Here is a 24450-nt window from a genome sequence, read left to right as displayed (position 1 = left end):
AGGAGACAGTATGATACAATATCAATTTAGAGGTTTGCTTTGTCTCCGATCGAGCTACGTTGAAACACTGCGTTATTTGCGGATAGTACATTATCAAACCCACAGTAATCCCCAGACCAGCGGGTGATCCCATTTCTCAAATAAATGAAACTGGGCTTTGAAAAAGGTTTCTCCGTCTTCCCTGGTAGTTGGTGGTTGTAATATGTCTTCTCTGCCTCGTGGTGTCTGAACCCAGTTATTTCTGTGCAGATGCACCTGTCTCTGGATCCGAATCACAGAACTCGCCTGAGCACCGCTCGGGCTGTCCACAGTCACACTTTTTTTTAATTACTTCTTTATAAAAACAATTTAGTTTAATTGTAAACTTAATCTTATTTTTTTTGTCTCTTTGCCACGGAGAAGAGTGTTTTTTGTTGACGTTTTTGCTGTATAATACAATTAAACACAATCCGTGTAATTTAATTACAGATATATAATGTTTTTTTAAATACTATAGGAGTATAAGACACAGGATTGTTAAACGCAGTGGAATGTATCCTTCAGTAGACCAGCTTATTGTGACACTGAATGACAAAGCACAAAACCGGCGCGGTCAGTAACCGTTTCATCGAATGCGCGCTGAATTTAAATGATCCAATCAATCACCGGGAATCTGGACTATAACCAATGAGAAACACACACCCGCCCTAAGTGTCTCACAGCCTATCAGAGCGGCTCCGTTTCTATATAGTCTCTGGTATCGGCTGCGTGTATTACTTTGTACAGTTTTTCATACTGTGTGCAAGAGTTTGAAGATGGCACGAACCAAACAGACCGCTCGTAAGTCCACCGGTGGAAAGGCTCCCAGGAAGCAGCTCGCTACCAAGGCTGCCCGAAAGAGCGCTCCCGCTACCGGCGGCGTGAAGAAACCTCACCGCTACAGGCCTGGGACTGTGGCTCTGAGGGAGATCCGCCGCTATCAGAAATCCACCGAGCTGCTGATCCGCAAACTGCCCTTCCAGCGGCTGGTCAGAGAAATCGCTCAGGATTTCAAGACAGACCTGCGCTTCCAGAGCTCCGCTGTTATGGCGCTGCAAGAGGCTAGCGAGGCTTACCTGGTCGGGCTCTTTGAGGACACCAACCTGTGTGCCATTCACGCCAAGAGAGTCACCATCATGCCCAAAGACATCCAGCTGGCCCGCCGCATCCGTGGAGAACGCGCTTAAACTGCAAAACCCTTAAAACAGCGAAACCCAAAGGCTCTTTTCAGAGCCACCCACTTCTCTGAAAGTACTTTTTTTCCAGTAAAAACTCGAGCTGCCCCTGTGTGGTAGTTCATTTCTTGTCTAATAATACATTTAACAGTTTGACTATTATGTAGAGAAGTATATAATTAATTTATTTTACGTTCAGTAACATGAATCTAAATTTCGATATAAAAGGAACTGCTAAGAAATAAATAAGAACTCCAAAGATAATTGTGATGAAATGGATTTGGTAGGTATTGGGTTTCCAATGCACTAGTAAAGCTAGGTGCTATCACTTGAGAAGAGTACCACGTTTATTACTGTTAAGGAAAATATCCAAACAACCCAAACTACTCTCTCACAACCCGTACTCGGTAGTGGTCGGTATCCCCTTTTTGTCATGCGGGAGACCGGAATTCTCCAATGGGGAGAATATTTTTTTGTTATTTTGCATTTTTCGAATAATAATAACACACTAAAGCGGTAAAAAACCGCTTTTTACATAATGTATGCAATTATTATTTTCGTTTACTTTCAAAATGCTTCGGCGTTTTTATTGTCACAAGTATTTACACGCTTAAAACGTGTATGTTTCCTTTGCTGTCTTCCACGACGAAATCCTTATGATCAGGAGAACAATATTCTGTTTTTTTTTTGTGTGTGTAGACATTTTTGTACGTTTCGCAAAATTTGCAATTCTGTTTGAAATTCATATTTGCATCCTCTGTAATACAGCTTTGAATCCTGCGAACTGTAATTTCGTTTTAAATCTCGCAAGCGCAGTCTCCAATAGCGACGCAGGAATGTGCTGCCGCTCGGGCGGGTTTAAAGTATTCAGAACGAATCCATGATAGTTACGACAGTGTTGAAAAGGGCTGCATCCGCACACACGCTTCCTCCATCGTCCTGTCCAGTGGTTCGTGTAATAATGTTTAGCTCGGAACATTTTAAAAGCTCGTATGTTCTAAATAATAACAAACTACGACTTATGACAAATATAGCTATAGATCAAAGAACAATCATGAAACAAAATGAACTCTCCCCGTCGTGGAATTGAACCTCGGTCTGTCCCCGAGTAACATGCATTGCGCTTGTTTTGTAGAACGTGTGTTATCTAAATATGCAGGACTGCATTCAGAAGCGCTCAAAACAACATGCGAAATTGTAAACAAGCCAGGCATTTGTATTGCTTTAATTACAATAAACCATACTTTCATTGTAAGAGTTAGGGTTATATATCAAATTGTCTAGAGATTTTTTTTTTTCAGTATTACATTATGTGTGTGTGTTTAGATTAGATAAAGGGGCATCAGAACAGAAAATAGGAGGCGCTTTTTTACACAGAGAATTGTGAGGGTCTGGAACCAACTCCCCAGTAATGTTGTTGAAGCTGACACCCTGGGATCCTTCAAGAAGCTGCTTGATGAGATTCTGGGATCAATAAGCTACTATCAACCAAACGAGCAAGATGGGCCGAATGGCCTCCTCTCGTTTGTAAACTTTCTTAAATTGCTATGTTATTTTGATAAGATGTCGTTCGCCTCCGCTAACAAGGGGGGCAGCAGTAGTTTTTGTGGTTATTTGCATTACGATTAGCAGGTCACTCGTGATTTCTGCCTCGTCTCTGTGGTTCACAGCAGCAGCCAGCCTCCCACAGGATCTTTTCAAAGCTGCGCTGGGCTGTGCAGAATCTGCACTAATTTCTGTGGGTGGAGCTGAGTGACGTCACGCAGCAGCCCTCGAAGAACGCGCATCTCCACGATTCTGTGCAGAACTGCGGAGATCTGCGCTATAACAACACGGCCAAAGTTAATGTTAATGAATCAAACTGACTCTGTATCGGTAAATAATCCAGACACATGTAAATATAGGTTTTAAAAATGATCAACCATGATTAATAAACCTAATATTTTTTATACTGGTGTTTACTCTTAATACTTAATTTGATGTGAAAATGATTCACACCACACACATCATTTAATTAAATAATAATAAAAAAACAGATCCCTATGCAATTTTGTTTATTTATTACCTTAAAATAAGTACATACACAAATAAATAAATGAGTGTGTTGTCGTGGCAATTGGTGATCAAAGAAATAATAAAGTAAAATACAAACCAAATATAATCAATAATCAATGTCATATGAATTATTATTCCATGGTTGTGTTTTCAAACGCTTCAAGGTTTGGAGACGGCGTTTCTGTACATGCTGCGTGTGACGTCAGACAGACAGCAGGCACTAGCAGCCGGCACGGCACGCTGTGGGATACCAGAACTCAACCCTTGTGTCTGGGAGGAGAAACATGGCTACCGCAGTTTGAGAGCTGAACTCGTTCACATGCTGTGCTTAGTGTGATCAACAACGACGAGTGTTCAAGACGATTGCTGATAGTATTGTATAGACACGTGGACTGAGTGTTTTAACCTTTAAATAAAAGACAGTTCACCAGAGTATAAGAGAAGGCTGTGTGTTTATGAGACCCGTCTGTGAAATGAAAGAAGAGATGGATATCTGCGCATCCTCCGCGTCTCTCCTTGAGGAAGAACTCGCCTCTGCTATCGAGCCTGCAGTGAAAGCGGCTGTGCTGAGCGTCATGTCTGCGTTAGCAAAGTTCGTGGACAGTAAATGTGCAGTTTTCAATCTCAGACTGGACCAAAGAGACCAAGAATTCGAAAGCGTGAGATTGCGATTGGAAATAGCGGAGAGCGAGTTGAAAGCAGTAAGCGAACGAAAATACACGAACACTGCCGAGAACGCCACACAGTCTGTCACGAACACCAACGAACAGCACATTGATCTCATTCATCTACCGACAAGGCAGAAGGAAGGGCACCGGGTGAAACGCGTTTCATTTTACACTGAGGATGAATCAGTAAATCACGAATTCAACGACAGTATTATTGCTCACGGTCTGCCGGCGCGGGATTTCTCTAATCTTCCAGTTCAGCCAGTCAGGGATCCGGTGCCTGCAGTCCACACCGCACTGAAAAACTCCCTGGTTTTAATGCAGGAGGATGGAAGCTATTCCGAGCAGGACCTGCTGATGCGAGGTGATGACTCTGAACAGAGAGACCACACAAGCACAGCGGGGTGGAGAAGAGCACTGAAAGGTAAGGAGATCATATTTCAATCTATCAGCTCTCACTGTTCTGTTCACACAACGTTAACAAGGAGGGAGGGAAAGAGTAAACAAATAGTCCTACTGAATGTGACCTGCGCATTCAACACCATCGCTGTTATAATGTTAAAGAAATAGTACATTTTAGCTGCAAACGTGTTATTTGAGTTTTGCTTCTTTTATCCAATCATTGTTTTACTTATTATTGCACAACACTGCTTTAAACAGCTGCTCTTTTGAGCAAAAGACCCTTTTATCCCACTCCAGCTCCTTAATTACTCATGTCTTGGTATATTTGACTATCTTATTTTCTCCTCTTTCAGTGTATTCAAAGAATGTAACGATCAAGCCATCTCACAAGTGCTGAGGTGGCCTGTAATGTTTTATTGCTTAGTTCCCCCCAGTCAGGCAACTTGCACACTAAATATCTTCAATAGATAATTGCCTCAACTTAAACTATGTACAAAATATTTCAATTTAAAGTCTGTCCCACTGGTGCAGTGTTACCCCAAATATTATCAGTTTACTACCAATGAGGAATGACTGTGTGTCACGATTGTTCTTCATTTTACAGCCAAAATAGTTTGTGCAAGAGTGACAGCTCAGGATCTGAGGGGCCAATTCAACACTCCTCACATTATAATGACAGGTTACTGGATGTGCAATCTAGAATGAACACAGTTTATGATGTAGATTTTACAGTGTTTCACTCTTCTCTCTGACACAGGTCCTTCAGAGAGAAATGCTCTCCCTCATGCTGAGGAAGGGTCGAAGGCAGAATCAGTTCCCATTCAAGAGGAGCTCTTTGACCAGGAATGGTGCAGGAATCCAGAGCAGGCTACAGAGCTGACATCTATTGAAGGGGAGGAGGACAAACCTGCACTAGATCCTGTCCACATTAATGAAGAGATCCCTGGAATTGAACCAGTCATCATTAAAGAGGAGGTTCTTGAACTTGAATCTGACCCCATTGAAGAGCAAATTCACACAGGAGAGCAACTGCATCTCTGCCTGGTATGTGGGAAGAGTCTCAGTACATCAACAGAGCTGAAAAGACACCATCGAATTCACACAGGAGAAAGACCGTACTGCTGCACTGAATGTGGAAAGAGTTTCAATACCTCTACAGATCTGAAAAGACACCGTCGCATTCACACAGGAGAGGCGCCATATTCCTGCACTCAGTGTGAGAAGAGTTTCAAACAGCTGCAACATCTTAAATCACACCAGCGAATTCACTATGGAAAGAAGCTGTATCACTGTAGTGAATGTGAGAACAGTTTCTCTCAGTTAGGAACCCTGACATTGCATGAGCGACTTCACACAGGAGGGAAGCTGTATACAGCAGCAGAGCTCAAAATACACCAGCGATCTCACACAGGAGAGAAACCCTATCGCTGCACTGAGTGTGAGAAGAGTTTCAAACAAGTATCCCGACTTAAAGCCCACCAGCGAATTCACACGGGAGAGAGACGGTATCATTGTGCTGACTGTGGGAAGCGTTTCATTCTGTCTTCAGACCTGAAAAGACATCAGCGAATTCACACAGGAGAGAAGCCGTATAGCTGTGATCACTGTGGGAAGAGATTCAATCGGGCAGGAAATCTGATGTCACACCTTGGAGTTCACACAGGGGAGCAGTCGGCTCACTGCGCTCAGTAAGAGAGATGTAATTTTCCACTCCCAGTTGTAAAAGCACACAGTATCCAGACACTTCACTAGGAACAGTAGCACTGTGCCTCCATCACAAGATGACTCAGTCTAGTGGAAGCGGAGAGTATATAAGACCCTGAGATGCAACTGGTCTTTTTGATCCCTTTGTCAAAATGATCTTGTCTTCTGATCCCTGATTGTCTGAGTCATTAAAATGTAAATTTTGGTATTACTGAATAAATAGATATTCATTTCTTCTTGAAGCAATGTTTTATTGTTCAAGCCATCACCCAAGTGCAGTGGCACCCAATTTTTTAGGAATATATAATTACTTGGTCATTTTGAAGATTCTTTTATCCAAAGCCACTTACAGAGACTTGGGGTGAACTGCGCATCACAACTGCTGCTGCAGAGTCACTTCCAATAGGACCTCGGTCTCATCTGAAGGATGGAGCACAAGGAGGTTAAGTCACTTGCTCAGAGTCCCACCCAGTGATATAATGGGTTGTGGCTTTTATGACCTAGTTTGTCACACTCAGACCCCTTCCTCACTAAATATCTTAGTATCCCTGAATAGATCATTACTAGCAATGCAGAATGACTGTGTGGGGCAATTGTTCTTCATTTTACCCCAAAACATGTTTCTGTAATGATGACAGCCAAGAATACCATCTTGCAGAACTCTTTACAATGAAGAAATTGTTCTGTCATTGCTGTATAATGTATTTAATACAGATATTGCCATCTCTGTATAATTAGTGTTCCGCATTTTCTTTTTTATCTTAATACATTTTTCCTGGGAATTTTTCATTATTTATTTTACAAATATGAAAATAGGGATTAAAATCGGTAAACATTGTGTTTTTAATTTAAACATCTGGAAAAATCAGGAAAAAATCTCAGTATACACACTTTACATGTGGAATTTGATGCGTAGCAGTTCTGGTTTCTGATTAAGTTTAATGTCCCTGGGATGTATGATGAAGCAGAATATGCAAGTCGAGGCCACATTTTCCCAAGTTACTTGGTACTGTACTTTGCAAACGTTTGGGCAATCGCTGTGGTGACAGAGCTGCTATCTGCAGAAGGTACGAACGTGATGTTTACACAAAACAAGCCAGGTTTATTCGCCTCAAAATCATAAAAAGAAAAAGAAATTGACAGAACTGGACGGTCCAAAGCATCAGGAGACTTGTCAAGAATCACACTCGACATTTACATCAATGCGTTCCATAAGTTTATCAACTAATGCATCACCATTTTCTGTCAGATATTTAAGATTAAGATTGTCAGCATTAGGCAGTGTTTTAGCTGATGCATAGACAGTACTGTCGTACAAAGTCATCGATGCATACCTCTAAATAAACAGTGGCTGTCCAGCAAAGCACAGCACTCTGACAAACTCATTAACACAGTCATTCTGCGCTCTCTATTTTATTAAAGCGCCTATAAAAGCTACAGAAATGGTTGGCCTTTCTCTCTGTTCACTTGTTTTAGTTTAAGCTGTCGCTTATTTTTCAGTATGTTCTTTTATTGTCAGCGTGAACATGTACCTCAGTGCAGCAGTATTTGCAACGCTGTGCATCCTCTGCCTCACCTGGCCCACTTCTGCTATTTGGCTTTTTGTATATTTCGAAACATCGTTTCCTTTTGAATATTCATAAACTGATTTACTTTTTCTCTCCATTCCTCATCCACTCAAAATATTTCCGTGTAAGTATTTCATTTTAGTTTTTGATCAAGCTAGTTACTATGCCCAGCCAACAGAATCAGGTGATAATGTGTTTGTAAAGCAACAGAGAACCAATCACATGCAACGTTTGAACTTTATTTGATCCTAGCTCTACTGTATCCTAGGATACAGTGTAGAGCTGCATATTACAATGTCGGAGTCAAAATAAAACAGCATTTTAATCAAAATATTGCACATTTCCTAAAAAAAATGAGTACTGGGTAAATACTGAATAGTAGTTCTTCAGTAAAATTCATAATAAACCGAAAATGCGGAACATTACGTATAATGTTTTTAAATACAAATAGTGCAGACACCTAGATTATGTTGTCGTTGATTCACCTCAGTGTGGCACACTGTTGACTCTTCATATTACATATAATAAATAATGTAAAAGATACAAATTCTCAACCATAACTATTTAAGTTTGTACCTGTTACAAAAGATGCATATTGGTTATGTTAACCTGTAATTGATTTCCAGGAAAATATAGGATATTATATCTAAATAAAATAAAATGGTTCTGCAATACACCTTTGTTTTTAAGACTCAATTTGTTTAATTTGCTTCTTAAAAACTGCACTGGGAAAGAGGTGATTTATTTCAATTCAGGGAATCCAAGTGTGACAGCTATTACTTTACTGTAGAAGCTTAAACTACATTTTCATGTCCTGTTCTTGCCTAGGAAGGGAATGGAAAGTGTTCATACATTCTTTATTTTCTCATCCTGATATTCTAGAGGGTCCTGCAAAGATAACAGCCTCCTGAACTCCAGCCAGGGATGAAATTCTCAACAAAAAAGTGCAGGTACTCATATGCACAGCCGGGTGTAAATATTAAAAAAATTGAGACAATTTGAGTGCCAATGAATAAATACTTTTAACATTTATACATATTGGTGCACGATACTTTATAAATACAAAATAAGCCTTAAACAATAACTGATCAATTATAACCAATTCACCATAAACAAAGAAGCTGAACATACTGAAAGCGTTGTATCCTCTGCATGTATCACTCAGACCTGTACTGTAATATAAAACGTAAGTTAAACTTGAAATGACAAGCATTAATAAATGTTACGCTCTGTAGTAACTGCTGTAGAGAGGGAGTTTTGTTTCAAGATATCCTAAAAAAGGGGAATGATATTATAAAAAAAATTGTATAAAAAAACAACTGTGCTATAAAAAGAATGATACAAAAAGGTCAAAGTCAAACAATGCACAATAGGGGCTAATATACCCCTGAAATGTATTATGTAACAGGTGCTACTGCTACTAATGATGTACTTGACTTGGCCATTTCAATCTCTATAGTATTCTCTGAAATCATCCCTATACATTCCAGACCCTGGGTACTCACCTACAACAGGACCTGGCCATGCTACGATAGTAGCCTTGGATTAGAACATATATCCCTGTTTCTTTTTTGTACTTATTACTTATCTTACAATAATATGTTCTGTGTGCTTCTCTTTTGTGTTTCTGTGTAGATTAATTACCATGATCTATTCCAGAAAAAGATTTTTCAGGCAGAAAGAGTAATTAACTAGACTTTTGTTTTCATTGTATCCCTGGTATTGTGGTTTCTTCACAAGAAACAAAGTGGCAAAAGACACATTTTCATAAAGTAATATCATTGCTGTGGTTTACTTCTGCCTTTTTCTTAGATGTGCGCGCAAGTGAAGACTCACATTTAACTTAAATAAACTCTTCAAAATGTTTTAGAAAAGGGGGCATTGAGCAAAGAAAAAACACCTCACCTTTTTGTTTTTCATTTATTACAGTCCTCATAACAGAAAATACTAGGATCACAACAAAACGCTGATCACTGTGCTTAACATGTACCTTGCAAGTTGGGCCCGTGTTTGAAAAGCGTGCCGCACACCTCCACCTGTATTCTGATACAACTCCCCAGTAATGTTGTTGAAGCCGACACCCTGGGATCCTTCAAGAAGCGGCTTGATGAGATTCTGGGATCAATAAGCTACTAACAACCAAACGAGCAAGATGGGCTGAATGGCCTCCTCTCGTTCGGAAACTTTCTTATGTTCTTATATGATAGTGAAAAATATATAAATAAATATCAAGTTAAATAAATACATAAATGTATTTTTCATTTATTTCAATATTTATGTGAATGTATTTATTTATTTGTGTTTTACTTTTATCAAATATATAGTCTGTCCTTCAGCAAAGCTAATTCTCAAAAATGATGTTCCTTTTTTGTCCAGCGGAGACCACAAATAGCGCTACTCTCATCGACCAGTATTGAGACAGGACATATACTTCCCTGTGCCAATAGGGACCGCAATGAGCGTTACACTCACAGGAACCCAAGCATTTTCAGAATTCAAGCTGAAAATCTCAGTATCTCAGAAGATGAATGATAGCTCGAAAAAATCTAAAAAGTCGTCCAGAGAATTCTCAGCTGGTTGACTTTATCTTTCAAAACAGTACTTATCTCAAATAATCGTGTAGCATTAGTGATACACAACACGCGTACAAACTGACGGTTGTAAGTTCAAATCCCACGTATACCAGCCTTTTTTATTTATGAAAAAAACATTTTTTTAAAATATATATGCACTCTATATGGCTTAAGGTTAAAGATTTTCATCGACTACATTATAACACAAAGGCTGTTTTAAGAGCCACACACAATATCAAATAAAAGTTTAAACACATTATTTGTATAGTATGAGGAAATGCTGTTTAAGTCAATGTTTACATGTTTATATATATGTGTGTGTGTGTGTGTGTGTGTGTGTGTGTGTGTGTGTGTGTGTGTGTGTGTGTAAAATTGCAATCAAATAAACATAACGCGAGTTTGTTTCAAGAAAGGCAGTTGCATTTATTTAAACAAAAATGTAAAGATGATGTATTAACTAGCTAATAAGGCCATTTTATTTTATTGGTGATAATTGGTTTAGGAGGTATTGTTTTAAAAACGAGCAGTCGTGGGGGGGGAGAACAGGCCGCTACTGACCTGGCAGAACTAGCAGCAATCAATGAACTAACCTTCCAGCTGTCACACCGGCGCGTTACCAGAGCGAGAAATGACAGATTATTCAACTAGGAGAAGGCATCAAGGTATACTTAGGTGTGTTTTACGACCTACTCTGAATGTATTAATAGAGGACTTGGTTAGAACAAAGACCTGGGCTGATAGTAAGGTTGCTGCCTGGCCCCTGCAGTCATAAGTGGGGAATGCATTGCTCAGAATACAGCGGCTTTGACAGCTGGTTGTCGTGGCCGAGTGGTTAAGGCGATGGACTAGAAATCCATTGGGGTCTCCCCGCGCAGGTTCGAATCCTGCCGACAACGTGTAACTATTTTTTTTTTTTAATATTACTGCTTGCCCTTGTATAATCTCACTCAAGCCATAGATAGGTATGTGTAGGAATGTTTTTCATGGGGGCATAAATCTGAGCCTGTGTTACTGAAGCTCATCCAGAGGATACTCGAGTTAAAACAGACAGTGGTCTAAAAATCAAAAGCGATATTTTGGTTATTTGTACTTTGAAAATATGTAATTTAAATATAAGTTAATACGTCGCAAAGGTAACAGCCTCCTGAACTCCAGCACTGCGCTGCGTACCCTTCTGTGCTGGTGATGAATGCAAGTGAAATACGGCCCGCCCTCATCTGCGATGACGTAATAACATTCTTAGCAGTTTTGAATCTTGTTGTCCAATCAATAATGAGTCGGTGTGTATAAAAGAGATAGCACGCATAAACAGGTTTACTTTGTGATATTCTAAATTACAGTGAAGATGTCTGGAAGAGGAAAGACTGGCGGTAAAGCCCGTGCTAAGGCAAAGACTCGCTCCTCCAGGGCAGGACTGCAGTTCCCAGTCGGCCGTGTCCACAGGCTGCTGCGGAAGGGAAACTATGCCCAGCGTGTCGGCGCTGGAGCCCCGGTCTATCTGGCCGCTGTGCTCGAGTACCTGACTGCTGAAATCCTGGAGCTGGCCGGGAACGCCGCCCGGGACAACAAGAAAACCAGAATCATCCCGCGTCACCTGCAGCTCGCTGTCCGCAACGACGAGGAGCTCAACAAGCTGATGGGAGGCGTCACCATCGCTCAGGGCGGAGTGCTGCCCAACATCCAGGCCGTGCTGCTGCCCAAGAAAACCGAGAAGCCAGCCAAGAAGTAAATCACTCGGACGACGCTTTTAAGATCTTCTAAAACCCCAAAGGCTCTTTTAAGAGCCACCCACTTTTTCAGAGAGAGCGTGTTATCTGTTTAATACTAAACCGTTTAACTGTGTCTGAGGTACACAAGGAGTTCAAATTGAAACATCAAATGATTTCTTAATATCGGATATGTAGCAATATCACAACCCCACAGTAGGTGCCTCACTCGAGGTTGATAACTAAACTTGCCGTTTAGTCTCTGCCCATTTGTAGTGATTTCTGCTGCTTCGTTAGAACTAAATATGGTCGGTGTTTAAAAAATGGTTTCTTCACGTCTGCCCTGATAGTTGCTTGTTGTTTATATCATTCTTCTGTTCCGTGGTGTCTGATCCCCGGTATTTCTCAATACGCGGACCCATCTCTCCGGCTGAAAGTGAAAGCAGCGACTCTGAAGTCACAGAACTCGACTGAGACAAAGCGTTCTGGTTCATAAGTTTGTTGGCATTCACGCTTTTAAAATAACTGTTCTTTCCAATTTATATAACTTGTTTTAATTGTAAATTGCATGTTTTCCCCTTTTGCCTCCGTGAAGAGTGTTTTTGAAGTTTTTGCTGTACAATACAATCTTTGTAATTCAATAGAATTACAGTTCAGTATATAGTGTTTTTTAAATACTATAGGCGTATAAGACACAGGATTGTTAAACGCAGTGGAAGGTATGCTTCAGTAGAACAGCTTATTGTGACACTGAATGACAAAGCACAAAACCGGGCGCGGTCAGTAACCGTTTCATCAAATGCGCGCTGAATTTAAATGATCCAATCAATCACCGGGAATCCGGACTATAACCAATGAGAAACACACACCCGCCCTAAGTGTCTCACAGCCTATCAGAGCGGCTCCGTTCCTATATAATCTCTGGTATCGGCTGCGTGTATTACTTTGTACAGTTTTTCATACTGTGTGCAAGAGTTTGAAGATGGCACGAACCAAGCAGACCGCTCGTAAGTCCACCGGTGGAAAGGCTCCCAGGAAGCAGCTCGCTACCAAGGCTGCCCGAAAGAGCGCTCCCGCTACCGGCGGCGTGAAGAAACCTCACCGCTACAGGCCTGGGACTGTGGCTCTGAGGGAGATCCGCCGCTATCAGAAATCCACCGAGCTGCTGATCCGCAAGCTGCCCTTCCAGCGGCTGGTCAGAGAAATCGCTCAGGATTTCAAGACAGACCTGCGCTTCCAGAGCTCCGCTGTTATGGCGTTGCAAGAGGCTAGCGAGGCTTACCTGGTCGGGCTCTTTGAGGACACCAACCTGTGTGCCATTCACGCCAAGAGAGTCACCATCATGCCCAAAGACATCCAGCTGGCCCGCCGCATCCGTGGAGAACGCGCTTAAACTGCAAAACCCTTAAAACAGCGAAACCCAAAGGCTCTTTTCAGAGCCACCCACTTCCCTGAAAGTGCGTTTTAACCAGTAACTACTTTACACGTAAGGTGTCCCATATATATATATATATATGTATGTGCAAGTGGTGTCCTTTCAATCGCAAAATTGTGACCACATATGTACAGTAATTTGTGTCATTTACTGAATGACCGGGTATAAATTTATAGCATATTCAAAAAAAAGTTACTGGCCTTGATTCTTATCTTGTGTGCAGAAAAGCAAAATGTTGATTGCATTTGATCAACCGTGCTAGAGAAATGTAAATATTATGAAACGAAAACTGATAACTTCGTTTAAGTGAAAAATGAACATTCAGAGTTGTTACTTTATAACGTGTATATTGCTATTTTTATTTCTTTTAAAATAACGGAGGTAATGGTACAAACATGAAAGAACAGTCATTAATAATGTTATTTAAAACATATCCAAACAATACTGCACGCTCTTAGTTGACTCCCACAGTTAAAGTAACAGATTTAATGTTGTTGAAACTATAAACCCGAATCGAGTGTTCTGTGGTGGGCGGGTCTAATGTTTGCGCGCGCTTCTTTGCTGGCTTCTTTTTCAATCAGGTCCTATCTACGTGTATATAAGAGAACATCCAGGCTATTTTAAGCATTCTGTTATTTTTTTATTACGTATATAATGTCTGGAAGAGGCAAAAGGCGGTAAAGGGCTCGGGAAAGGAGGCGCTAAGTGACGTCGCAAAGTGCTCCGTGATAACATCCAGGGCATCACCAAGCCTGCTATCCGCCGCCTGGCTCGTCGCGGAGGAGTGAAGCGAATCTCCGGGCTGATCTATGAAGAGACCCGCGGGGTGTTGAAGGTGTTTCTGGAGAATGTGATCCGGGATGCCGTCACCTACACTGAGCACGCCAAGAGACAGGCATTGACAGCTGGTTGTCGTGGCCGAGTGGTTAAGGCGATGGACTAGAAATCCATTGGGGTCTCCCCGCGCAGGTTCGAATCCTGCCGACAACGTGTAACTATTTTTTTTTATATATATATTACTCCTTGCCCTTGTATAATCTCACTCGAACCAGATATCTACACCGATATTTTGGTTATTTGCACTTTGAAAAACCCATTTTAACCAAACTGGCTCATAGTGTAAAGAACACACATATTTAAATGATATATTATATTGAAAGTATAAGTTAATACGTCGTTTTTAGGATGTCTCATTATATTTAGGATGTCTGATAACATTGGAAAACATTCATATCTATTATTATTTATTTTGATACACATTATCCTTTACAGCAATGTACATTTCTTCATTTATAAAAAGTGCGCCCCCATGTGTCTCTAGTGAGAAGTGCAACAGGATGAATGCGCTACTGCTACAGCAGTCTGGACGCTGGTTCAAATCCGGCTCATTTTACTTTTATATCAACACCATTTTAACGCAGTATCTTTTCTGGAAATATAACGAGGACGTTATAGCTTAACTACGCTCAGGCTAAACCATGCGGATTACGGTAGAGCTATAAAAGAAAGAGCGACCAAAATGTAAGGTTACCCAATCCTGCCCTAGTTTAACAGCACAGGTTCTTTTATTGGGTAGGAGCCATGGATGAACCACAAGGATAGTAGAGCACAAGCAAAATATGCTTTTCGCATTTACAAAAACAGAATATATCTTTTCCCATCCCCACAGGCAACATATGAGCTACAATTGCTATATGCGGATACACACCACCGCCAGTATACGCTACAGTGTATAAACTTCACACACAAAGTAGCAGCTTTCAAAACCTACCACCGCTCCCGGCCCAGCATCCACGCTCACACGATCTGCTCATTGTCATACCTCTATTACCATCCTCTATGCCGTCCCTAAAAAAATTATTCTGAATATTCAAAGCCCTCAACTCTTCCTCTGTAACCTCACTTCTCTATATAGCACATTCAACCATCAGATGTTCCACAGTTTCCATAGCTCCACATCTCATACATAACCCATTCCCATGCGCTCCAATTCTATAGAAATGTTCATTTGTACTTGAATGTCCTATAAAGTCTTCGCTTCGTTCTTCTTAATAAAGCTTTATCAAAGTATTCAGCTACAAACAAGTGGACTAACTGATTAATTTACACTGCGATTACCTTGCACACATTCACAGGTCTTCGAAAAACATATCAACATAATATAATAACTGTAGGGTTAACAGTACATTTCTGGATGCGACGTTTAAGAGTAAGAAAATGACTAGTTTTTTTTTTTTTGTTTGTTTTTTTAACAACCGAAATGGCGAAATTCCCCAAACTACCGCTTTGAACAGCCGCTGGTTTTGTTCAAACCTGAAGATTATGTTAAAACCGACCTGGCAAAGGCCAGTATCATAGACAACCAAAACAAGGCACGGAACTGAGATTCACAAACATATGAGGGAGCTACTGTGAATCAAGTTCCGTTAATTTGATCTAGAAACCAAAATTACGATAAGTTCCGATACGTTTTTAAAATGCTACGGGGTGGTGTCAGGAAACACACATTTGAGTTCGTTAAATGAGCCATGATTTACTGAAACTATAGTACTGAATGTGATTAATTTTAATCGTGAGTCAGGATGGCCGAGCGGTCTAAGGCGCTGCGTTCAGGTCGCTGTCTCCCCTGGAGGCGTGGGTTCGAATCCCACTTCTGACAAGCGCGTGTGTTTTGTATTTATTATTATCAAATAAACGTAACGCTTGCTTCATACTTGGCCATGTTTATCCATCTGAATTTATTTAAATATAACTTCCTGGACATGTCATTCTCAAATAATTCTCCCCAGTTTTCCTGCTTGGCACACGTTTTCTTGTGTTGAATCAACATGGTGCATTGTGTTTGGAGCGCTGTGTCCTGAGGATATTCCTTGTCAAAATTTAAATAAAATAAATACACGAATACATAAATAAATGTTTAAATAAATAAATGTTTAAATAAATAAATAAATAAATACATGGCCATTTATTGATGTATTAATTAATTATTTATGCATTAATTAATTTCGATATTTATTTATTTAATCATTTCTACATGTTTTCTTATTTATTTATTTATTTATTTATTTATTTATTTATTTATTAATTTTGACATGAAATGGAAATATCCACCATAGTGTCCAGCATATTAACGAGGAGTGTTGAGAAGCGGTGTCAGTGGGCGATATTAATAACACAGATCAACAACAAAAATAGAAGCTTTCGACTTCATCTTCATCTGCTAGGAAATACATAATATAAACATTCACGTGCGTTCATTTATTCAGAGTTCATATACTACGACTACTACTACTACTACTACTACTACTAATAATAATAATAATAATAATAATAATAATAATAATAATAATAATACATTTCTTCCCTTTTAGTATAACAGAAATAAAACCAAAAGTTGGGTAGGCTTTTAGCCTAAAAAAAAGTGGTTTCGTTTAGAATTGACAGATTTGTGTATGATGGAAGTCACGGGTATTTTTTTCTTGATTATTTACAGGTAATATCATATTAACGCTAATTATATATGCCGGTTCGTGACTAAAGCTGTTGTGAGAACAGTACCTACATGCTCAGGTATTTTGCTTCAGGTGCGGTGACTCCCGAACGTCCTGGAAAGCCCAGGACACATTTCCGTGCAGTCATTCAAAAAATATATTTAAAAAAAACCCCGGCGCGTCACTGCCAGCTTCTGCAGTGATTAAAGAGACACGCGGCTGTGTGACCACGCCTGGAATTAATGGAAAATTACAGGAAGGGAGGGAATGGAGGGGGAGGGGAGGGGAGGGGAGGGGAATGGAGGGGGAGGGGGAGGGGGAGGGGGAGGGGGAGGGGGAGGGGGAGGGGGAGGGGACGGGAGGGGAGGGGAGGGGATACACAGCTATGGCCAAATGTTTTGTAGCATATAGAATTTTAGGACTGAGATAAAATGAAAATAAAAACTGTATGAACATAATTTAGGTATTTCATTGTGTAATCTAAGAATTTACAAAAATGAAACCGCAAAAGTCTACCAAAAGCCATTAATAGTACAGCGTTTCAAAGTAAGTACTGTATTTGTAAATGTGATGGGACTTGTTCTTATAGTCGAATATGAATTTGTTTTATGGCCAAATTCTCATTTTTCTCCTCCTTCATTATTATTATTATTATTATTATTATTATTATTATTATTATTATTATTATTATTATTATTGTGTTATCTAATTGATCTCAGAACTCTCATAAATCAACACAAACATTCACATACGTTCTAATTACGTGTACATTTATTCAGCTTATAGGAACCGTGATTCGTTTATTTTTAATTATTCGTTTCATTTCTGGTATTACATTGAAGACGGCCTCTTTTTTTAAACAGCTGTCTCCAGTTGCTGATTGGCAGAGGAAGTTTGGTCTGCTCCTACGTCACAATGAGAGCAGATATAGTAAGTAAAGCTTGCTGCTTCCTCAGTCAGTTTAAACTCCTCCGGTGTTGGTAGTTACAGTATACCAGGAACCAAAAGAGATCCGATTAAAACCATTTGGGTTTCAATTTGACAATATTGCTTTGCCGACATGGGAGTTAAAGCGAGCCGAATTCAAACAGCAGGCGTTGACTTTCAGAGGAACGAGCTCAAAGAGGATTCATACAGAGTACAGAATCGCAACAGTTTAGCGGACTTTCTCAGTCGTTTGAACAACAGCGTCCAAGATGATGGAAACGAACCCTACCCGAACCGAGGCCGTTTTAAACAGGAGCAGACCAGGTCCAGTAACTATGCCATTAGCGCGGCTACCGGTACTGCATCAGAACCTGGTAACCACCAACGCTGTAGCGCTATTAATAACAACATTAGCGTTCACGTTAGCCACAGTGACCGGACCGGGACCGACAAAGCTCATCGAACACATCTAAGGTTACCAGCCAGTGGTGTCCCCGGCAACAGATCTGCTTCCCCCCGGAAAAATCATGGCCGACACGGCAACAGTAACACTGGTGAGTCTATCTGCTCTTCCCATGTACACTGATGTGGAGAATGACAATTGCAATATCATTATACCGCTGTTTTGTGAAGTTCGACTTAGTAAGGCTGCCCAGTTGTTAAAGTTGAGGGAACACGAAACCACTTTTTTTTCAGGAGCAGCGGCTTGAAACCTGGTTTCAGGAGACCTAGTTTGAGGTTGCTCTATCAAACCCCAAGTCCCCCCTGGTGTGCCGTGCAGTGGACTGAAAACCAGTCTCCTGAAACCAAGTTCCAAGCCACAGTGGCTTCGTGTTCCTCGACTTTAGAATCGCGTTGGTCAGCCGGTCGAGTCTAATTGCCCAAGAGCGGAAGGTGAATGTTTTGTAATTGTAGTCTTAAGCACTTGTTGTGGTGGTAAAAGCGACCCTTGTCGTCAGAGCCCTACACTTAATCGATTACAGACGAGGTGACATGATCGAGGGGGTATTTGTTGCTGTTGTTGTGGCTGACCACACGCTCGATCCTATCAGCGCGTACAGTTTCCCAGAATAGTTAACCAATACCCTATTTAATCTCCTCCCGAGCGACCGCATCCTGATTACTCATTCATTTAAATCGCCTTTGTCTGACACATTCCAGACTTACAGAATACACAACGCTTACGTTGTTTGACACCCTCTGGGGTCTGCCCCAGTCACTCTAAACAGGTAGTGACTTGATTCAACACAACCTCGCACAGAGTAAAAACACCCTCCACTTTTTACAACATAAAAACTACTCCCGGCGACGCTTTCTGATAACGTCTCTATTGTTTACCCCGTGCCCAGGTTTACCAGAAGAACTTTCTTTTTTTTTTGTCCCAGTCACAAACAGTAAACTTAGTTTTGCTATTTTTGTATTTACATTTTTTTAAAGTACACAACTATAGCCGTGTGCTCGGCAATTGGACGGCTCAGTCATTTTATTGTTCAACAATAAAATACAGAAACGTACGGATTAATTGTTTTATAATTATGGAAATGTTTAATAATTAACATTCGGTTTTACTTCCTGGAATTTTTTTTTGGTTTGTTTTTCATTTCTATTTATCTTGAAATGCCGTCAGCCAAGCTTGCCTTTTACGTTAGACCATGTTGTGTTTTGATTATTTTTGTGTAAATTAGGTGTATATGAAATGTGTACATACATACATACTCACAAAGTGTGTGTGTGTGTGTGTGTCTCTGTCTGTGTGTGTTTGTGAAAGTTGTTGCTGTTGAGATATGCACAGAGATTTGAAGCTAGTTCTCAGTAAATGCCACCCCCTCAATTCCAGTTAATCTTATCTGCATTTCCTTACTTGCAGTTTGAGTCACTACTTTTACCACATTCAGACACGTCAATACAGAGTGTACTGCTTGGGGTGTGGCTTATTGACCAACTTAAGCTGTAAAAAAGCCAGGGTATATCCAGCTAAGTTTAACAGCTTCAGTACTGTAGGTTAATGTGTAGGCAGTTTTCTTAAGAGGAATTACGTTTTGTTATGCTAGAAGCATGCATCCCCATTGCACAAGGCTTTTTCATCATTTTGGACGTACATTTCAGACACTTTTAAAGAAGTGGGAAATCATTCGTATAATCATGGGGCATATTGCCAACAAGTTAGACTGATTTCAGATGGATAATAATTTGTCCACCTTTCTTGATAAGGGAGAAATGCTCATAAAGTACCATGGTAGATGTATTCAGACAAACTGACTTTTTCATCCACAAAAACTTTAACATAATTACTTGCATGTGTTTTTTAAACAGGATATACCTTTCATTAAATCAAACGCAGTTCCAAATCACAATAACAATATACCTCTGGAATATCCATGGAAACATGTCAGTTTGTAATATGGTTGCATTCAGTTTTGTATGCGTATCAAACCATTGACTTATTCCATAGATAAGCCATATTTTCTAAAATCTATAGATAATTACTTTCATAATGATACCACATATGTATTAGGATGTTTATTTATTTAATTTTGACTGTGAGGTTGCCTAATTTAGCTTCATGAACTAAAAACTGCACAGGCAATAGTGGAATAAACAGAGAATGAAGCAGACAAAATGTTTGCTACTATCGTCCTACGGGTATCTGTTTTGTTTGGTGAGAGACTCTCGCAATGCTGTACTCCGAGTAAACTGTAAAGCACTCTCCCCTGGTGTGCCGCGCAGTGACCTGAAACCTAGTCCCCCGAAACCAAGTTCTAAGCCACAAAGTAGCATTGTGTTCCCTCTGTTTAGAAAATACAGGCGATAAGCTTTTGTCTTGCTGACTTTCTTCCAGTTTTGCCTGTACAGAATTGATGTTTTGAAAGTTAGAAATTATTGGTAAATTGCCTACACGTCTGCAACATCAACTCTACACTCAGTGATCTTCACAGTGTTCATTGTTTCTCTCTTTCTGCAGCTGTGAAGTGCCTGTTTTGTACCAAGCCTTTCCCTGCTAGTCGATTTGAAGAACACGTTCTGAGCTGCCTAAGAAAAAAAACAAGACTGCCCTACAACAGTAAGTAACGGCCGATAAAACAGCATTATTGGCTATATTCAGATTCAGTGGAAAAAATGAATACCTGAAAGGAAACACAGAACATGCTAAAAGGGCAAACCTGAATCTTTGAACAGAGGGCATGTTTGAAAGACAAGCCAAGACCAATTTCTAGACGGAAGGCATTTTTGCATGGAATGGGTTGCCAGGCTATGTTATTCCAGCTGATTCATTGGGATTCTTCAAAAAATTAAATCGTATTTCATAAGAACAGAAGAAAAGTCTGGGAACTAGAAAAGGCCATCGTGTTATTAGAAATATTTTTTAAAAAAAAAAAGAAGTTTGAGAATGAGAAAAGGCCATTCCAAGGCTCATCATCAAGGCTCGTCCCTGGTTAGCACACCATTATCCCCTACTGGAGGAAACTCATTTCAAAGCACAGAATCTAGTCTTAAAATGTTCCCAGTGCTTTAGATCCTACTACTTTACCTGGTAGGCTATTCCATGCATATCTTAAAAAAGGGCTTCCTAGTTCTGTTCTAAACTTGCTTTGACTCTGCTTCCATTTATTTCAGTAAGCACTTGAGCATGTTTTGGTGTCATTGCCATTTCGACTTATAACCTGTGTTTCTGTGCTGTGTGCAGTTGACAGTTTGGGGAGAGATGCTGGGGAGTGCTCTATTTGCCTGGAGGATCTGAAGCAGGGAGACATGATCGCCAGACTGCCCTGTCTCTGTGTGTATCACAAGAGGTAAGGACCGGAGTGGCTCTGGTATACTAGATATGGTAAATCTGATCAGCATTCAGAGGGCATCTGCCATTAGATTAGTGGTTCTCAAACTGGGGGGCACAGTCTATATCCTGGGGGGGGCACAGTATATATCCTGGGGGGGCACAGTATATATCCTGGGGGGGGGGGGGGGAATAAGGTTACATTTTTTTGTTGTTTTTAGCGTGCACATCTTTTATATATAATTAACATGAAACAAATCTTACTGCTGACAGAGACTTCAGAGTTCAGTAGTTTTAATTTTCTTCAAACTCTTATCCCAGTCCTAACTTTCTGCCCCGGTTTGGTCTCCCCAGCTGTATCGATTCCTGGTGTAACATCAAGCCTTCCTGTCCAGAGCACCCCTTCGACTGAACATCTCCCTGGAGTCTGAAATGAATCCTGTTCAAGACAGGTACATGTTTCCTTGTGATGCTTACAAACATTCGTCAACGTGTGCAATAACTGCAGCTGACTAAACAGTACTGTGGAAATCGATCTCTTTGCCATTCACTTCCATTGGGGATCCAGTAGCGGTACAGTTTTACCACAAATCTCTTCAACTGTCTAGAAACTTCGGGATTCCCTCACAACCCAAACGTAGAACACTACAAACATTCTACAAGCATGTAGCAAGCTTCATTTAAATGTTCCTGTCATTCAAAAGCATTATTATTATTATTATTATTATTATTATTATTATTATTATTATTATTATTATTATTATTATTATTATTATTTATTTCTTAGCAGACGCCCTTATCCAGGGTGACTTACAATCGTAAGCAAATACATTTCAAGTGTTACAATACAAGTAATACAATAAGAGCAAGAAATACAATAACTTTTGTTCAAGTGTGACAAACCACAATTAAAAGCATGTAACGACACTGCAGGCTGCCCAGTGTACTGTTAACTGATTGCATGGTTAACCGTGACATCATTGACCTTTTCAAAGATATATCCTAGTCCTAGTCTTTGACGATGTTTTAAGACTGCATTGCTATGTGACCATTGTCCTTAGGCTAAGACTTTGCACTTAAAGGGCAATGTCATGCCACCATTGAACAGCAGTGCAGTTTTGGAAACTAACCTCACAAAAGGTGTAGAGAGCAGATGTGCACATGTATTAAAAGCATTGAAAAGTCATTTTCAAAGTTAGACCTTCAGACTCACGAACAACCTCCATTCGCAAGGGGTTAGTAACTCGGATATTATACTGTACTTAAAAATAATAAAAAAATTCTATATCATACTTATTATGAAGACCTTCGCTACATGTTTGTTTACTTTATTTAGCCATCTTCTTCTTCAAGAAATGCTAAAAGCTACTAAAATCTAATGACGAATGTTTCCAGTCGAAACGTTTGTCATTTGAATTTTTGTTTCTTGGTATTTCTTAATTTAGCACATTTTGAGTTTTCTACAGTTAAGGTAGATTCTAATTTGAACTTACAAGTCTTTGTTTGAAATGTAGGTATGTTATTTTATAGTGAAATAAATAATATGCTAATCTTTTTTTTTCCTCCAGTTTTCCAACAAAATTAAGGAGAGTTGACCTGCTTGAAGCCTTCTGATCGCAAAAGTGGAGTGACCGAGCCCTGATTTGAAAGGGTCCGAACATTTCTTCAAAACATTTACTGGGGGGGAGGAGGGGAACAGCATATCCAAGGAGCCAGAATACAATTGGAAACCAATCTACCTTGATCTACAAGTGTAGGCTGCTAGGTGGCGCAGACAGACAGACAGACAGACAGATGGTGGGCTAATTCACAAGCCCTTCCGTCCTGCTTGTCACTTCTTCTGAAGGCTGGGGGTTTAGGTTTTTCTGGAGTCCTGGGTTCAAATCTGTGAACAAGTGAAATGTGTTTGGCTGGTCAATGGTCTTCACTACCATCTCTGTGGATGGGTTTATTTTACACAAAGCAAGCCCCACCACACACACACAGAAGACTGGGACTTATTTTGAGTCCCTATGTATTTTAAGAGAAAGAGGTCAAGGACAGGATGGGAAGCAGGGGGTGTTCAGAACTGTGACTGACTGCAACCACTATCATCTTGAATTTTCATGAGAATCATTGAAATTTACGATAATAATAGTAATAATAATAATAATGTGTGCTGTGCTAAAGATCGATTGCATATGGATTCAAGCTTCACATATAGATCTATTTCATAATAATTCTGTAACTTTTTGTAATGCCTTAAAATGCATAACAATCCCAGAATCTTATCAGGGAAATAATAATTAAGATATCGCCCGTTGATTTGAAGGCTCTTCCGTATGGTAGTTGATTGCAGCTGGAGTTGTGTCCCGAGCTAAAGGCGCCAATGAAAGTCAAGGTGAACCACCACACGATGGAGCCTTCAGCGAGAGGGCACTATTGCTATTAGAAAACGTTATCTTTAACTTGTAATAATTTGTCGGGGACCCTTCTGCTGAGAAGTTTTAGGAAAATAGTTACAAAAATGTTCATAAAAGATCAAATGCACAATGAGAGAAGGAAAATTAACTTTTCTACTGATCTGAGCTTGCTTTTAGTTTATCTGGACAGTGCCAGATTTCTGAATGGAACAATATTACTGAACTGTCCAAAAATTACAGAATTAATCAAATGCCATTTCCAAAATGTAAATGCCCCCAGTGTCTGATCAAGAAGGAAAGGGAGTACCACAAAGAAGATAAATACTTATTAATGTACTGTTAATACTTGTATCTTATCTACATGTGGAGCTGAGATTGCTATACCTTGCTTTATGAAATATACAGAATCCAAATATTAAACACGGTGCATTAAATAATATATATTTATCAACAGATTTAGATATATATTTTAAATGTCATATAAAGCACACTTTTTTACTTTGATTTTGTTATGTTGCTAGGATTTACATTCAATCCATTTAGATGGGACTCTA

General features: G+C 39.9%; 5 protein-coding genes and 3 non-coding genes across 8 annotated transcripts; all 8 read left to right on the top strand.

The window, feature by feature from the left end:
• Positions 1 to 755: 755 nt before the first annotated feature.
• LOC131709716 (histone H3) lies at positions 756 to 1256 on the top strand. The gene has a single exon (XM_059012436.1). It carries the CDS (start codon positions 795 to 797, stop codon positions 1203 to 1205), a length of 411 nt encoding a protein of 136 aa, XP_058868419.1. The 5' UTR covers positions 756 to 794; the 3' UTR covers positions 1206 to 1256.
• Positions 1257 to 3426: 2170 nt separating this feature from the next.
• LOC117398866 (zinc finger protein 660-like) lies at positions 3427 to 6264 on the top strand. Its single transcript, XM_033997958.3, has 2 exons — positions 3427 to 4340; positions 5076 to 6264. The coding sequence occupies exons 1-2, from the start codon at positions 3704 to 3706 to the stop codon at positions 6008 to 6010; spliced, it is 1572 nt and encodes a 523-aa protein (XP_033853849.2). The 5' UTR covers positions 3427 to 3703; the 3' UTR covers positions 6011 to 6264.
• Positions 6265 to 10977: 4713 nt separating this feature from the next.
• On the top strand, positions 10978 to 11059 carry trnas-aga (transfer RNA serine (anticodon AGA)). Its single transcript has one exon. It is a non-coding gene; the product is annotated as a tRNA-Ser (tRNA).
• Positions 11060 to 11480: 421 nt separating this feature from the next.
• LOC117398904 (histone H2A-like) lies at positions 11481 to 11952 on the top strand. Its single transcript, XM_034914491.2, has one exon. It carries the CDS (start codon positions 11509 to 11511, stop codon positions 11890 to 11892), a length of 384 nt encoding a protein of 127 aa, XP_034770382.1. The 5' UTR covers positions 11481 to 11508; the 3' UTR covers positions 11893 to 11952.
• Positions 11953 to 12803: 851 nt separating this feature from the next.
• Positions 12804 to 13313, top strand: LOC131709715 (histone H3). Its single transcript, XM_059012435.1, has one exon. The coding sequence runs from the start codon at positions 12852 to 12854 to the stop codon at positions 13260 to 13262; it is 411 nt and encodes a 136-aa protein (XP_058868418.1). The 5' UTR covers positions 12804 to 12851; the 3' UTR covers positions 13263 to 13313.
• Positions 13314 to 14212: 899 nt separating this feature from the next.
• Positions 14213 to 14294, top strand: trnas-aga (transfer RNA serine (anticodon AGA)). The gene has a single exon. It is a non-coding gene; the product is annotated as a tRNA-Ser (tRNA).
• Positions 14295 to 15880: 1586 nt separating this feature from the next.
• trnal-cag (transfer RNA leucine (anticodon CAG)) lies at positions 15881 to 15963 on the top strand. Its single transcript has one exon. It is a non-coding gene; the product is annotated as a tRNA-Leu (tRNA).
• A 1727-nt stretch (positions 15964 to 17690) lies between these two features.
• zgc:66427 (uncharacterized protein LOC406256 homolog) lies at positions 17691 to 21946 on the top strand. Its single transcript, XM_059012424.1, has 4 exons — positions 17691 to 18276; positions 20685 to 20783; positions 21408 to 21513; positions 21849 to 21946. Exons 1-4 carry the CDS (start codon positions 17856 to 17858, stop codon positions 21904 to 21906), a joined length of 684 nt encoding a protein of 227 aa, XP_058868407.1. The 5' UTR covers positions 17691 to 17855; the 3' UTR covers positions 21907 to 21946.
• Positions 21947 to 24450: the final 2504 nt, after the last annotated feature.

This window comes from Acipenser ruthenus, chromosome 44, assembly GCF_902713425.1.
Source record: "Acipenser ruthenus chromosome 44, fAciRut3.2 maternal haplotype, whole genome shotgun sequence".
Classification (NCBI taxonomy): Eukaryota; Metazoa; Chordata; class Actinopteri; order Acipenseriformes; family Acipenseridae; genus Acipenser; species Acipenser ruthenus.
Note: the sequence above shows the minus strand (reverse complement) of the source record. Positions and strands in the feature narration are given on the sequence as shown.